Source organism: Leptinotarsa decemlineata, unplaced genomic scaffold, assembly GCF_025532065.1.
Source record: "Leptinotarsa decemlineata unplaced genomic scaffold, Ldec_3_MD MMD2_P_RNA_scaffold_2, whole genome shotgun sequence".
Taxonomy (NCBI): domain Eukaryota; kingdom Metazoa; phylum Arthropoda; class Insecta; order Coleoptera; family Chrysomelidae; genus Leptinotarsa; species Leptinotarsa decemlineata.
This window is the reverse complement of record NW_027412529.1, coordinates 11,725,318-11,741,598: the sequence shown is the minus strand read 5'-3', so window position 1 is coordinate 11,741,598 and position 16,281 is coordinate 11,725,318. Positions and strand designations below refer to the sequence as shown.

Here is a 16,281-nt window from a genome sequence, read left to right as displayed (position 1 = left end):
CCCGCTGGGTACCGAATCAGATTTTTAGAGGTAGGCAGAGCCGTACTCTTACCATCTGACCTGAAAGACAACTCACCATACAAACTAATCGGCTTCGTTAAGAAGCTGGGTTCATTTGGCCGAATGTGAATAGGTGTGTGCCACAATAAACCTTTGCGGGTTGCGGTGGAGGGTCGAATAGACCCACTCACTTAGGACCTAACCCAACCTATCCTACACCTGTACTTGTGTCATCATCATTCTGATGAAATGCTTGGAACACGTTTGACTACATGGATATAAAACAACTCACTATCCTTCAATGTGGATAAGACACAATATTTCCGTTTTCACAACCGTCAAAAAATTTGAACAAAACCCGATCTTACTGTGAATGATATACCAGTTTCCAAATCTGTTACCCGTATCAAGTTCTTAGGAATGTGCGTTGATGAACATCTCGATTGAAAAGTACATTATTCGAGTCTGATATCAGCGGTTCATTCGCAGTGCTATCTTTTCAAAAGTTTGAGAACGGTACTTACAAATTCTCAATTGCAGATGTTATATTACGGGCATGTGGAGAGTCGTATGCGTTATGGTGTTTGTTTCTGGAAGTTTTCATTGCACAAACAAAATTATCAAGTGCATAGTACCGAGAGCTGTAAAAGTTTTTTTTAGCAAATATGAAATCTTAACACTTCCATCGTTGTATATTTTTGAATTGTGTCTTTATTTTTTCAAGAATAGAGATAGTTTTGTGAAGAATTCTGATATACATCGAAAACTCATTTCCATTCGCCAATTTGTGAAAATAGAGTACATTTATGCTCTCCTACTAATAATGATTTATGAATTTAATAAATAACCAAATGAATTGAAAAACTTTTCTTCGTTATTGACTTTTAAAAAGGAACTCAACAAAATTCTTGTTACAAGATGTTTTTATTCCACAGATGAATTCTTTTCAAAAGATATCTCATAAGAATATTATCATTGATATGTCTGTTATATCTCACACATATAATTTTTTTATATGTTTGGAATGTCTTTGTATTCCAAAGCACTGAATGTGAACTTGTTGAATCTACTTGGTACGTTTTTTTCTTCTGGACTTGATTGACTATTCCAATTTAATATTTCGTCACTTGCGAAATAAATTATTATTATCATTATTAGTACATCAAAATTCTGTTAGTTTTTCTACCAGCTGTATTTCAAAATATAATAATTAGTCGAAGGGGACTAAATATATATCAATTCAAGATAAAAGCAAACGGATCATATATCAACAAAACTGAAATGGTGGTGACATTATTCCCAAGAATATCGCATATATAAATGCTTTGTTTAAGATCTTCCAAATTTCATCACTTGAGAGAATCGATTTGAAAGATCTCTCCATCCCAGAGTAATGGAAAAGTTATTCAATGGTGGGTCTGTTTCAAAAAGTATTTATGTAGTTTATATTTTCAATTCATCATGACTTCTAATTACATTTGAGGTGAAATAGATAATGATTTTTGCCTTATTTTCATTTTGATGTCTATAAAAAAATTTGCCAACTTATGCCCTGTATATCAGACGGCCTGAAATCAGTATTACATTCAAAGTTTATTCCAATCTCACGTCATTAGGTGACAAGTAATGTCAATAAGTCAAAACCCCATTTTGGTGTCAAAATCATCAATTTATCCATTTTTCAAAATAGTAGTATGAAATGATTCAGATTTAAAAAAATATGGAATTTTCTCATAGTTTTCATCATAATGGTCACTGAAACTGACAACGCTAAAAAAATTAAGGTAATCTCGAATGCAACACTATGCAAGTTGAAAGTTGAAACGAATTGATTTTAGGCGCCTTCAAGTAAAAAAATTGCGAAAAATGAATGTTTGGGGTGCGATAAGTTGCAGAGAAAAATCAAAGAAAATGAACACACCGTCTCAGCAAGAGATGTTCTTATTGAAATGTCACAGAAAGAAATACAAAAACTGCAAACTCTTTATAAAAATTCCATTGATGAATACGAGAATTTGAGATTCACGTATTGTTCTATAGTTCAAGACTATACCAACTTGAAAGAAATTCATAAAAAGGTAGAAAACGTTGTTATCAAATGCAATCAATTTTCTACTCAAACTTAAAAATCATTATTCAAACTTCAGTTAGATTGTCAGTGGAATAAAGTATCTCAAATCAACCCATAAATCATTCAGGAATTGTAGGTATTACTGAAGAATCTCATAAAAAAATAATAATTGGAAAATATGCTTCCTGAATATTTTTCATTACTTTTCGGAAAGTTCATAAAAGTAAAATCATCGGATTTTCGAGAAATCCACCTACTTCTAACACTACAATAAATAGTTGGAACTCCCGTAAAAAATATGACGTCAGTTTTGGAAAAACGTACAGTTTCAAATGATGTGTTATTCAATCTCCTAAATATATATGAATGATGATAAATTAATTGGAGTAGTAGTGATTGTGTTTCGATTTTTGATGATTTTTTAAAAAATTATGACTTGATTATTTTTCTTGATCCTTTTCGAACTGAAAGGATCACTTCAACACTGTTGAACTCTCCTTCATAGTCATGGGATGGTCTTCCTCAGACATGATTTAGAGAAAATCAAGAGAAACTATGCAAATAATTGTATCAAAAATTATTGGTGTTTCCATGATGGTTCCTGATTGGAGCACAATTTGTAATACCAGCAGGATGGAATGTCTCAGATTTTTGGAGCATATTTCAACGATAAATGGATAGAAGCATATTCAATTACCACCCAGTTCTTCTAATCTAACGTCTTCCAGCGTTCCCCTGTGAAAAACATTATTCTTCAACTCCTCATCAGCAATATTTGGTTGTTATTGAAGTAAAAAGTCAATTTTGAAATTGTAACTGTTTTCAGCTGGAAGAAGAACAAAAAAAATCCCTGAAACAAACAGATTTGGAAACCTTGGAGTCTGAACTAGATTACTGGAGAAATCAGTTAAGTATTTTTCTTTTTTATTGATTGAGAATAAAGCATCATCAATTTCAGTTTTCAGATATGAAAAACTCCAAAAACATAAGCACACATGCAATTGTGCCAATAAAGATAAATGTTCAGACAGGAAAACTCAGGTGGATTTATTGAACATTCAAAATATCTTGCAGTATCAAAATCAGTCTGTAAAGTTATTATTGTCAAAATTCTTGGAGGAACTGAAAGAAACAAAAGTCGAACAGAAGACAGATAAGAGCTGTCAGACAACATGTGCAGCAACTGAAAATTCCGAGGAAAATTTAAAAAAACAAATTGATAACTTGAACAGTTTAGTGGATAAGCTCACAATAGAAAATACAAAAATTAAAGAAAATCTCAATGAAAAACAAACAAATCTGTTTAAGTGTTTGAATGTTTTGGAGAAGAACCACTCGGATATTGGGAACCTATCGGGGCATATTGAAAATATTTGCAGCGAAAGGGATAAATGTACACATGCAATTGAAGAAAAAGATAAAGAAATATGTAGGCTGAAATGTCAGTTGAATCAGTTCAAAAAATCAATAGATGACATCGAAGATTTGCGACTGGAAAAAGAAAGATACCTCCAAGAAAACAAGAAACTGAGGAACGTAATCGATACTTTCAGAGCAGAAACTGAAGAGAAAGAGAAAATTATCGATGAAGTTGATAAAGAGAAAAATAATCTGAATGAAGAGCTAGGACAACTCAGAAGAATGACAGAGGATTTACAAAAAGAAATTGGGGAAAAAGCACATCCAAACCTGGTTGAAGAAATGAAACGTGAAATCGAAATGTTGAGAAATGAAAATGAAGGTTATGCTGAGGAAATGGAGAAAATTAACAGTGATAGACAAGATAAAGAACAATTGATAGAAGATCTAAATGAAATAATTCAATTTCACAAAGAGGAGATCAAGAAATTGAGATATGAGATCGACATATTTGCAAACAAAGCCAAAGGGAGAGGAAAAGCTTCCCAAAATACTAATGATGATGATGATGATGATGATGATGATGATGATGATGATGATGATAATGATGATGAGGTTGGTGATGAGAAATCTGATGAAATGCAGGAATTGAAAAAGAAGTATAAGCAATTACAACAGGAAATGCTTTTAGAGATTGAGAAACATAACGAGGTTGTGAATGATTTGCAGAATACAATAGATGAGCTCAAGGAAAATGTTAACGATTTAGGTGAGACCCTCACAATCATCACTGAGGAAAATAAATCAAATCTAAATACCATTGAGGATTTGCGAAAACATCTGAAAGAAACACAGGAGATTCAGGAAAAAGTAGAATGTGAATGCAAATACGAAGTTAAAGAATTGAAAAATGAGATTGATGATCTCAATAATCAGTTGAATGATTTAAAATCCCAGCAAAATACTGAAATTGAAAAAATCACTGATTACTGTCCCTCCTCTGATAAAGAAACTGTGGACCTTCAAGGAAAAATAACATCTTTAGAAAAAGACTTGGAAAATGCTAATTTAGAAATAGTAGAGTATGAGGAAGAAAATAAAGCATGTAAGCAGAAACTGGAAACAATGATGAAAGAAATCACTTACTTGCAAGAGGAGAAATTGAGAGTTGTAGATGACAGTTGTGAAGGATTGAACAAATTGAAGGAAGAATATTCAAAGACATTGTCTGAAAAAGATGAGGAAATTGTCGAACTCCAGAAGGAAATCAGTAAGCTTGTTAATGAATCAGGAGATCATTTAGAAATAAATTCCAAAGTCTTAAAACTACAAGGCGATCTGAAAATGATGGAACAGGAAAAATCACGACTTGAATCAGAGAAAACCGATCTCATTGGAAAAATCATAAAATTGGAAAGTGAGCTTGAGAGAACTCTTGAGGAGACTGACAGCAGATTTTCATCTCTAGAACATAAACTGAACTGTCTGGAAAAACACGATGATGAAATCAAGAAGAAACTAATGTGCTGCTGTGACGAAATGTCCGAAATGGAAGCAACTTTAAGAACAAACAAAAAATCTCAAGATTGTAATATTAAAGATATTGGAATACAATGTTTGATGGAAGATTCAGATATAGGTAAATTAAAGAATACAAATGACGACCAATCACAAGAAATTGAGAATCTCAAAAGTATGCTTGACAGCTATCAAAAACGCCTGGAAACTTGCGATTGTGATACTTACCAAAGTGTAGACTTGAACAAAGAAAATGAAGAATTAAGAACAAAGTTAAGAGAATTTGAGGATTTCATAAAATTAAATGAAGAACTTACAAAAAAAGTTGTGAATTTAGAGGACGAACTGTGCAGAAAGGAGTGTATGATTATGAGTTTAGAGAAATGTATTGATAAGAGTAACAGTATCTTGGGAGACTGTGAGGATGAAATTAAGAGGATAAACGCTGAAAACCTGACCCTGAAAAACGATCTAGAAGTCATGAAAGCCAATATGGAAAAATTGAATTGTGAAATTGATGTTCACAAAGCAGATAAAGATATTTTACAGGAAAAAGTCCATCAAAGTCGTAAGCAAAGCGAACAGCTGGAAGCAGAAAACTCCAAATTATTAAAAAAGACTGGCGAGGACCAGAAAATGATCGGGGATAAAATCTCTGTTCTCCAGCAGAAATATAATAAATTACTGGAGGAAAGTGAGGTCAAAGATATAGAGTTGGATAAACTCAAAAAGCAATTTGAAGTCTTGCAGAGCTGTTGCAAGTCACCAAGTATCACCAAAGAAGAATTCCAGAAAATGAAAAAAGTTTCTAAAGAAATCAAAGAGCTTCTGATGGAACAAGCAAAGAAAATTAACGAAAATACATTGAAGACAGCTGAGAAAGCCGATGAGGAAGAAAGAGCATGTTTCGTCAAGAAATACGTTTCTGAGTTAGAGGAGAAAATCAATAAAAAAGAAGCTGATTTGAAGTGTTTGGAAAGTAATAACAACAGTATGAAAGCGGAGATTTTGGATTTGAAGCAAAATATTCACAAGATGATGTTGGAAAATATCAACTTGAAAAAGGAAACCACGAATTTACTGAATACTGTGATACACAAAGTTAGACTCATCACTACAAGTGAGGAAAATATAGATACTGAAACATTGAAGGATTCAGCAGCAACGGGTGTACTCAATTCCCTTCTGGAATTGGAAAAGGGTATGTTGGAAGATACGAAACCTAATGCCTGTCCCATATCTAGTTGTAACTGCATGTCGGTGATAAGCGCAAAATATAGTTTCCAAGGAAGGGACGAGCTCTTGATGAAGTCGACTAAGTGTCTTGGTCCTTGTGCAAAAAATGCAAATAGCTGTATAGTTCTGAAATCAGCTTCTGAAAATAAGCAAAATAAAATCGATTCAAGAACGAAAATCACCATATCTGCAGATTTTTCTGTGAAAAAGTCCAATGTTGATCTGGAGCCTTCAAGTGAATATACTTTCGAACCTTCTACATCAATATATGGGTGTATGCAAGCAATAACCAATGCCTACGGCCTCCCCTACGAGGAAGAGGAAAGTAAACCAAAAAAAGAGTCGAATACGAAGAAAGGGGATTTAGTATCCAGTTCATCCCCTAACAGTTCCTTCAGTTGTGATGCAAAATGTTCAGGTAATCAATTTTCAAACTGTTTCTACCAAAAATCTCAACTTTTGAGTTGCTTCCTTTTGGAAGTTCACACATTTCGTTGTAAAAAGATGGAGAAGTAAAAAGCCAAAAATTGATCTCCTAAAAATATACGTCTTTCTGCTTCAATTTCAATATATATATATATATATATATATATATATATATATATATATATATATATATATATATATATATATATATATATTTTTTTTTTCAAATGAAGTTTGTAGAGATCAAATCATAAGTTGTAGTTTGTGAAAAAAAGTCTGCTTCAAAATCGCAGCTGTAAGTTTTATTACTGTACTCAGTTTCAACATAAAGAACCTATAAAAACCCAAACAATACATATTTCTGGAGTCAGAGGAGAAAAAAATCCCTTTTTTTTTAACTGTAGTTTCGCTTTTTTCATTCATCCTGCAAAAAAATAAATTCAGCTCTCATTGCATAATGTAGATATATTTTATTCATTTCTCCATAGACCTACTCTACAATTTTACGCTGAAAAAGTATAAATAAATAGATATTTATTTTCCGAAAAATACGAAATACATAATATATATATGCATATTCCATTCTCATCATGAAATCTGTATTTACTGTCCAAAGCTTGGGAAAAGTGGCTAGCCATTCGAAAAACATAATGTCAAATATTTGTTTGGAAAAACTCGTGAAAACAATGGTAAACATTGTGGTGCAATATTTTTTTCAAATCAACTTTGAATTTTGTCATTGATAATTATTATGGGTGGAAGATATTTGTAGATTTTGATTCACATACAGGGTGTTTCAAATTCGACCCTCACATTTGGGATTTTGGAAACTATGAGATATACGAAGACGGTTGAATTTAGGAAAAGTTGCGCATTTTCCTGACTAATAATATGCCGTTGAGAAAGTTCTGAAATTTCGAGTATATCCTGAGATATCCGGAAAAAACAGAAGTTCCACAAAAAATTTTTATTTCTTTCTGACTCACTTGCACTTACACATTGCCACTTTTTCCCTGATGCTCCATTATGGTTTATTAAGATTAGCTATCCGACGTTTCGTCTTTCGGCAACCATTATCAACTTAATTTTTTCTTATGTGCGCTTTCTGTTTTGAATAGATCCAGATTTGACCTTTTTAATAATGCATTATAAGTTATCATTCGTTTTAGAAAAATTGGAGATATTGAAAAAAATTATTCTAATCATCATAGGCTTTGACTTTAATGTTTCTAAATTTGACTTTCAATTTGTTACACTCAATGACATTTTGTTATTGTACCATTCATTGAATTTTTGGAAAAAACTTCCTTTCACGAATGAAGAAAAAAGGTATATAATACAAATTTATGGAAATGATACATCATTGAAAAGGTAAAATCTCGTTCTATTCATAACAGAAAGCGCCCATAAGAAAAAATAAAGTAGATGATGTTGGCCGGAAGACTTAACGTCGGATAGCAATTCTGAAGAAAACATTATGTAGCAGAAAAAAAGTGACAATGTGAAAGTGCAAGTCATTTTCGAATGTTTCGAAAAATAAAGCCAGAAAAAAATAAATCCGAAATTCCAGTTGTATCCGGATATCTCCGTATAGGTATACTCGGAATTTCAGAACTTTCTCAACAACAATTGTTGCATTTCATTAGGTCGGACTTCCATTGTCTAATATGATATAAATTGATTTGAAATCCCTGAAAGAATCTGTGAAAAATTAAAAAGGTTAGCTGAAAAATAACAATTATATTGAGCAAAAGAAAGTGAAATTACAATGAAATGAAATACAAGCAACAACCAAAAAATAAAAAAATACTGAACTATCAACACGAAATGAAACTTGAAAAAAAGTATTAAAAAGAAATGAAACTTGGAAATTAAAAGATTCCAAACCAAGTTACTTCGCGATGTTTCGATTGTTAGTATCCACAATCTAACCGTTTGGCGGGAATTGGTCGTGTTCCGCTAGATCAGAGGTTTCCATATGTTGCGTATCTCTACGCTAGCTTGGCTACATGCGTTGTTGGACAACATATATGCGGCTTCTTTGAATTTTCTCCTGAACTAGTGTTCCTCCTTGTGGATGATTCCAGCTTGAGCCAACTTGATGTTATTTTGATGAGTCCAAACATGCTCTGCTATTTCTCCTGATTTCTGCTGATTTCTCCTCGCTGTGTGTGTTTCTTATACTCGGCAATGCGAACTTTCAATGCCCTCTTAGTTTCACCGATATATGATTCTCCGCACTCGCAGGGTATACGGTGAATGCAATTCTTGGAATCGCAGTCCTCGTTTGGGGGCTTGGTGAGGCTACCAAACGCGGGAGTGTTCTCAGATCTGAAACAGATTCTGATGTTATACTTGGACCCAATCCTACTTATCCTCTTCGACAATCCTCTGATGTAGGGAAGTATAAGTATTGGTTGTGGCGACTTCTCTCTCTTGTGGAGCTCTTGCTGTTTTCTAGCTAAAACATGTTCCAACATCACTTTAGAGTAACCATTCCATGGGATGTCAGTTTTTATGATGCCTAGTTCCTTTTAGATACCTTTCTTTGTATTACAGAGCCCGAAAGCACGGTCTGGTAGAGTCTTGATGATTTCTCTCTTAGTCGATTGATGGTGGTTGGATTCCTAGTTCAGATACTGTCCTGTGAGGGTGAATATTCGATATACAGATGTTTCCCATTTAGTGTCGGTCCTCTTCACCAATACGTCTAAGAATGGCAATTCTTTGTGAACTCTCTTCTCAATTGTGAAATTTATGGAAAGAACTTACCTTGTTGATGTGCTTCAGGAAGGTTAAGTCCAGTTATTATCCGAAGACGATACTAACAATTGAAGCGTTGTGAAGTGACTTGATTTGGAATCTCTTTTTTTTTTTTTCATCTCGTGTTAATAGTTCACTTTTTTTTATTTTTTGGTTGTTGCTTGTATTTTATTTCAATATAATTTATTTTTTTTTGCTTTTTTCCAGCTAATCCTTGTTTAATTTTCCACAGATTTTTTCAGGGATTTCAAATCAATTCATATCATATTAGACAATGGAAGTCCGAACTAATGAAATGAACCGTAAAATATTGTCACCCTCCTTCAAAGACATGTTGTTAGTCAGGTAAATGAGCAACTTTGCCCCAATTTAACCATCTTCGTATCTCTCATAGTTCCCGAGATCTCAATAGTGAGGATCAAATTTGAAACACCCTGTATACAGAGGCCCTATACGAAATTTATCGTATCTGTGAAATTTGTACAGAGTGAATGTTTTATGATCTGTGAAGTAATTTCTGCAGGTTAGACCAAACACTGTTCATCGTTTGTTTGAAGGTGATTGACAATGTTTCATGATGAATTTTACTAGTTCGGACTTCCATTATCTACTATATAAAATGATTTGAAATACCTGAAACAACTAAAAAAGAAGAATTGAAAATGAGATAGCTGAAAATAATAATTATATTAACCAAAATAAACATGAAATGAAATAATAGTGAAATAAAATACAAGTAAAAATAGAACAATTGAATAAATAAAAAAAATAAAGAAATGAAAAAAGAAAGAAAATAAAAATAAAAAGTGAAGAGATTCCAAGTCACGTTAGTTCACGACGTTTCGATTGTTAGTATCTACAATCGTCTTCCCAGTCATCACCTGAAGACGATTGTAGATACTAACAATCGAAACGTCGTGAACTAACGTGACTTGGAATGTCTTCACTTTTTATTTTTATTTTCTTTCTTATTTCATTTCTTTATTTTTTTAAATTTTTTTTCATTTATTCAATTGTTCCATTTTTACTTGTATTTTATTTCACTATTATTTCATTTCAGGTTTATTTTGGTTAATATAATTATTATTTTCAGCTATCTCATGTTTAATTCTTCTTTTTTAGTTGTTTCAGGGATTTCAAATCATTTTATATAGTAGACAATGGAAGTCCGAACTAGTGAAATTGAAACACTGTTCATATTGCTTGTTTTTATATGACGAAGGAGGAATTTGAGTTAACAGAAGAACCCAAAAACCGAACACACAATCACAGAAGGCTGTGAAAGTAGGCGTAATGAACCACCTTTGCCACTTCCTTGTTAGAGTTTATTATTATAGTTCTGATGACAAAGATAGCCCTGCTCAATTTTTTGTTCAAATGAGAAATTTGATCTGACTGAAAAGACCATAGTCAAAGGTGACTCCCAAACATTTTTTAGTATTCGAAGTATTCATTGATACAGCATTCATAACTATTTTAATATTTTTGGTTCAGTGTAACTTCATTCGGGTTTAAATGCCGTCGTAGTTTGGAACTGCATTCTAACGTTTTCCCAACATGATTGGCTGGCTTCTTCAGAGGTTTATTCATCTTGATGATTCACCGATGACTCATCGGTGAATCATCAACGTTAGGATGCAGTTCCAAACTACGACGACCTTCAAACCCGTATAAAGATAATAACACTGAAAATCTTGCCGGCGAAAGCCTTTGGCTCGTTCCAAAAGGATTGAAGAATATACTCTGCGTTTTAGATATATTCAGAATGATTATATTTGCACTGAACCAGCTCATTATACCATTCATAATTTTTTGTGATAACGGAATCAGAAGTTATCAAGGAATTGTGGTCAGGAGGTTCATGTGATAGAGTAATTAACACAGTCTACTTTGAAAAACAGATTCAAAGATTTCCCCTTCGACTTATGGGTTCCACCCATCAAGATGCCGACGAATTCCTTTGATATCTTTTAGAAAGTTTACATCAGGACCTCAACAGAATTACTGAGAAACCTGAACCGATCTTAACGGAGATTGACGAAAAATTGAGCAACAGCGCAAAAAGCCAAGAGTCCTGGCTGAGATATTTGAATATGAACAAATCTAAGATGGTGGACATTTCCGTTGGTCAATTAAAATTCACTATGAAGTGCATACACTGTAGACACTCATCAGTAACCTTCGATACTTTCTGGCCAATTCAGTTCATCACATTGCTTGGATTCCTTCACAATGGAAAACCAAAGTGTTCGAGGTGCAAAGAAAGAAGAAAATGTACAAAGTCCCTATCAATCTATAAGTTTCCCCCTATTTTGGTAATTAATTTGAAAAGATTCTCTCCAACGAGAAGATTCAGAGACAAATTGAATGTTGCCATTGACTTTTCTTGAGAAGGATTAGATATGAGCAATTATGAAGCAGGCAATATGGCTCCTTGTCGCTATATGCACTTTCGAATTACAGTGGGATTACTTACAACGGGCATTACACAGCATATTGCAAACACCTATAGAGTGGCACGTGGTATGATTACAACGATATACACGTGTCCTCAATTTCACCAAAATCGCTTGTGAGTGATGAGCATATGTCCTCTTTTATGAACAGGAGGGAACGAAGCAGCAACTTTGAGGTGATTTTTTTCTCTTGTTTCTTTCTTTTATGAACTTGATTCTCTGAATTGATTTATATTTCATGATTGTGTTTGTCTTTTACTGAATTAGTAATTGAACTACTCAGTAATAGACAATTAAACTGGTATCCTCGGCAAAGAGAGCTGGTTTTCATCTCATCTCATACAACAGTCTATAATGATTCAGATCCTATTAACTATCAACAATGACGAAGGATTGCTATGTTATGAAAATGTATACATGAAAACCAACTCCACAACAGAGCTTCGATTCACATTATGAGCGGTTAGGATATATAGGTAGAGATACCTTGCTGACACCAATGATCGCTTATGGTGCAATTGCTTGGTGGCCGAAGGCTTTACAGAAAACGGCCCAAGCGAAGCACTCTGGCTTACGAAGACAGGCTTGTCTGGCTATCAGTGGTGCCTTCAGTACCACACCGTCAGCGGCCATGGATATCCTTCCAAATCTAACTCCTCTCCACATTTTTCTGAAAAGAGAGGCTAGATGGACGGCATATGGACTTGTGCACATTGCCAATTGCACAAATCAATTCAATGCAGAATGCAAGAGACTGTTGGTTGACATTGGAAGTCACAGCATTCTGAAAATGACCTCTGACTTCATGCCTCCACCTGTCAACTACGAACTGCCTTATAAAGTACTATTCCCCAGTAGAGAGGACTGGATCATCCGGGAGAAGGAAATATTAAGAGCAGATAGTTGTTGGTTCACAGATGGATCAAAAACACCTTTCGGTTCTGGTGCAGGTGTTTTCAGTCGCAGACCCAGGATAGGGTTATCTACCTGCCTAGAAACTTATGCAATTGTATTTTAAGCGGAAATTTAGGCTATTGAATTGTGTGCGGAGATACTGGATAATTCCAACCTCATACACAAGTTAAAAATATTCCGGACAGTCAAGCGGCGTTGGAAGTTCTTGGCTCCTACCGACCAACATCTAAATTGGTAGCATACTGACAAAAACGACTCTCTTCGATAGGAAGACTTAACAGATTGTCTCAGGTCTGGATTCCTGGCCATACTGGCATGGAAGGCAAAGAAGCTGCTGACTCTCTTGCAAAGGAGGGTGCTGCAAATGGCTTCATTGGACCAGAACCTATCATTGGCATCGCTTTGGGCTTTGCCAAACAAACACTGAACTCCTGGATGGCAAGAAGATTCATGGACTTCTGGCAGAATCTTCCAGGATTGGCTTACTCCAAGGCGTTCATTCATCCTTCAAAGCTTGATTCCAAACAGTTGTTGGACTACAGTAGGGATGAACTACGATGTCTAACAGGCCTTCTTACAGGTCACTGTCATTTGAATCATCATATGCAGAGACTTGGACTGTCAGAAGACTGTCTGGAAAATTATGAAACAGAGCATATATTTTATGCCTGCCCTGCTGGGGACCGAATCAGGTTCTTTGAGTTCGGCAGATCCGTACTCTCACCATCTTACATGAAAGACCACTCACCATACATTTGGCGGAGTCTCTGAAGTTGATGGAAGACTTCAATCCGCTTGAAACGCTTCTTCTCAGAAGATGAAGATGGATTGACCACGTGTAGAAAATTGGTGGACGAACATCTCGAATCATTTGGATGCTGTCCGTTTATTTCATGGTTGTATTTTTTCTATTACCAGGTAACGAGATCATTTTGGAATTTAGATAGACATGCAATCATTGAATGTAAAAAAGCACTCATTGGAACATCTTTCTGCCCGAGAGGATGATTAACACAATTTATATTTGACACTGTCGGAAATAATTTTCCGACTAGACATGAAACTGCGATTACCTTGACGAGCTGTGACAAGTGGTCCATTGTGTCATTGATTGATGATGCCGGAGATATTACGAAAAAGTATAGCGGAAAAATGTTCGTGGGAAAAGTTAATAACATGTGCTAGTCGTCTCCACTTGAATACAAATAGCAGAATTTGGCTCAAGTTATTCATAGCACTCAACTTACACTATACATTCAGCTTCAAATTCAATCAAATATATCATTGATTCGTGTCTCATTTTAATATCTTTGAAAAATACTGCATAGTGAAACACATGAGGTTTCGTGAACTATCAGGTGAAATCTAATTTGATCAAAGCATCAACATCCAATAACTCATCATATATGATGAAAACAATAATATTTATTTTTCAGGAATTAACAAAATTGATCCAAGAGATGAAAATGATACAAAGAAATAGGAAAGACGAATGTTCCAGATATGTATTTCCATTCCAGTGTTTCATTTTTTTAGTCTTGTTTGTCACCTAATAAAAATTTTGAAACTCAATGTCATGTCATTCATCAAACGAATATATTCTTCCTGAAAATCGTTCCTAATATTGAAGCCATAAATAAAACAAATCACTGTTAATTACATACTTGCTACTTGTATTTTGATTTCTTTCATCCGTCTCACTTATGTATTTTTTCCAAGTCTCCTTATATTTCATTTATCATATTTACCTGATTATTATATGAGGCAACATTATTAAGACAACCAAAACCCAGGTATAGTTCAAGTAAACGATACAGCGCCTCCTACCTTCCAGCAGTGGACTAATTCGTTGCGGCATAATTCCTTTGTATTGGTTTTTTTGGCCTTTGACTTCGCCGACACCTTTGAGATTACTATACCGGTTACTTCGACTATATCTAGCAGAGATATCTATGGTTTAAATAAGAACAACATTGTATGTTTATTTAGCTTAACCTTCCTCTTGAAATGATCACTTGGTGATCAAAACACGTGTCGAGGTGTTGGGATAAAACTCTAGTAATATTCAAGTTTTCTGAAAACAGCACTACAGCCTCTTGAACGTATTGGGTTCGTTCTTCCATTGTTTCATCACACCTATTCTGATTATCATTGCCGTAGTTTGTGAAGGTGTTTTGTAGGATCATTGTCATATTTTTCTACACAGAGTTTGTTCTTCCATGAATTGCTCAGCTCTTGTGAAACAGTGCCTCAAGGTCATATCAAGTTTTTTCTTCCACTGTATACCTTTTCCCTAGTTTGTGAAGGTATTTTGTTGGATGTTTGTCATATTCTTCCGCACAGAGTTTTGTTTTTCCAGAATTTGCTCCACTCCTGTAAACTAGTACCTCACATTGGCACCTGTCTCAATGTCTCTCGTGTATTTTCTCAATAGTGTATTATTGTTCTCGTTCCTTTTCGACTCATTTCTCAACAATGTTCAGAAATAATAATTCAAGTTTATTGAGTTGATGATCCATTTATCTTTCAATTTCATTTTTTTTTTGTCCTTTCACCCAGTATGGAAACAACTCACTTCTGTTCTGTTCTTGGGTACAACATTGCCGGCAGCAGGAGGTTGAATATCTTAATGATGATCTAGAAGTAACCTATTACTCTAAAAAATGAATTAAAGGAGGAAATTAACAATCCACAAGAAATTTCAAACCTTTTCGTTGAACATTATTCATCTTCTGCCGAATTGCTCATCTCAGAGCACTTTGGTCAAAATGTATTACTTCCCTGTACCTATTCGAAGAATAATGTTAGTCAGTATCCCTTCGATACATCCCCATTCACAAAGACAGAAATTCTAGGTACTCTGGAAACAATGGCAAATAAAAACTCCGCAGGTACTGATGGTATCTCAATAGTTACTGTGAAAAAAATTGTAGACCTTATAATCGAGCCACTATTGTTTTTGATGAATCAGTCATTTTTTGTAGGTTGTTTTCCAAATGTATTTAAAACGGCTCTCATATTTCCTCTAAATAAAAAAGGCGACAAAACAGAGGTAGACAACTACAGACAGATATATTTACTTTGTTCTCTCTCTAAACTGTTTGAGAAAGTTGTTAGTAACAGAATTGTGAATTACATGGATCAAAATAATCGTTTTAGTAATAACCAATATGGCTTCAGGAAGAACAAATCAATTGAATCAGCTTTGTACTATTTATTAAATTTCATTTATACACAGGTTGATTCGAATAAACTAGTTGTAACACTTTTTTTCGATTTGTCAAAAGCATTTGATACCATTTCTTCCGAATTTCTTATAATTAAACTTGAAGGCCTAGGTTTCCCAAATAATCTATTGAACTGGGTGAAATCGTATATGGAAAACCGTAGTCTAATAGTTAGCTGCAATGGAATTTTATCAAGTCCCAAAGATGTAAAACTAGGAGTGCCTCAAGGTTCTGTCCTGGGACCATTGTTGTTCCTCAATTTCATAAATGACCTGTCTGAATTATTTTCTGAGTGTCACATAACCAAGTT

General features: G+C 34.3%; 1 protein-coding gene across 1 annotated transcript; it reads left to right on the top strand.

Moving 5' to 3' along the window:
* The first annotated feature begins 1,617 nt into the window (after positions 1–1,617).
* Positions 1,618–14,316, top strand: LOC111514138 (uncharacterized). The gene is made up of 5 exons (XM_074183543.1): positions 1,618–1,784; positions 1,839–2,078; positions 2,898–2,977; positions 3,037–6,602; positions 14,181–14,316. The coding sequence occupies exons 1-5, from the start codon at positions 1,749–1,751 to the stop codon at positions 14,225–14,227; spliced, it is 3,969 nt and encodes a 1,322-aa protein (XP_074039644.1). The 5' UTR covers positions 1,618–1,748; the 3' UTR covers positions 14,228–14,316.
* The last annotated feature ends 1,965 nt before the right edge of the window (positions 14,317–16,281 follow it).

What these genes read in the sequence shown, in the direction of transcription:
- LOC111514138 (XM_074183543.1), top strand. Translation starts at nt 1,749, where the DNA reads ATGGTCACTGAAACTGACAACGCTAAAAAAATTAAG. An exon ending in TGAAAGAAATTCATAAAAAG is followed by an intron (nt 2,079 to 2,897) that starts GTAGAAAACGTT and finishes AACTGTTTTCAG; the next exon opens with CTGGAAGAAGAACAAAAAAA. An exon ending in CTAGATTACTGGAGAAATCA is followed by an intron (nt 2,978 to 3,036) that starts GTTAAGTATTTT and finishes TTCAGTTTTCAG; the next exon opens with ATATGAAAAACTCCAAAAAC.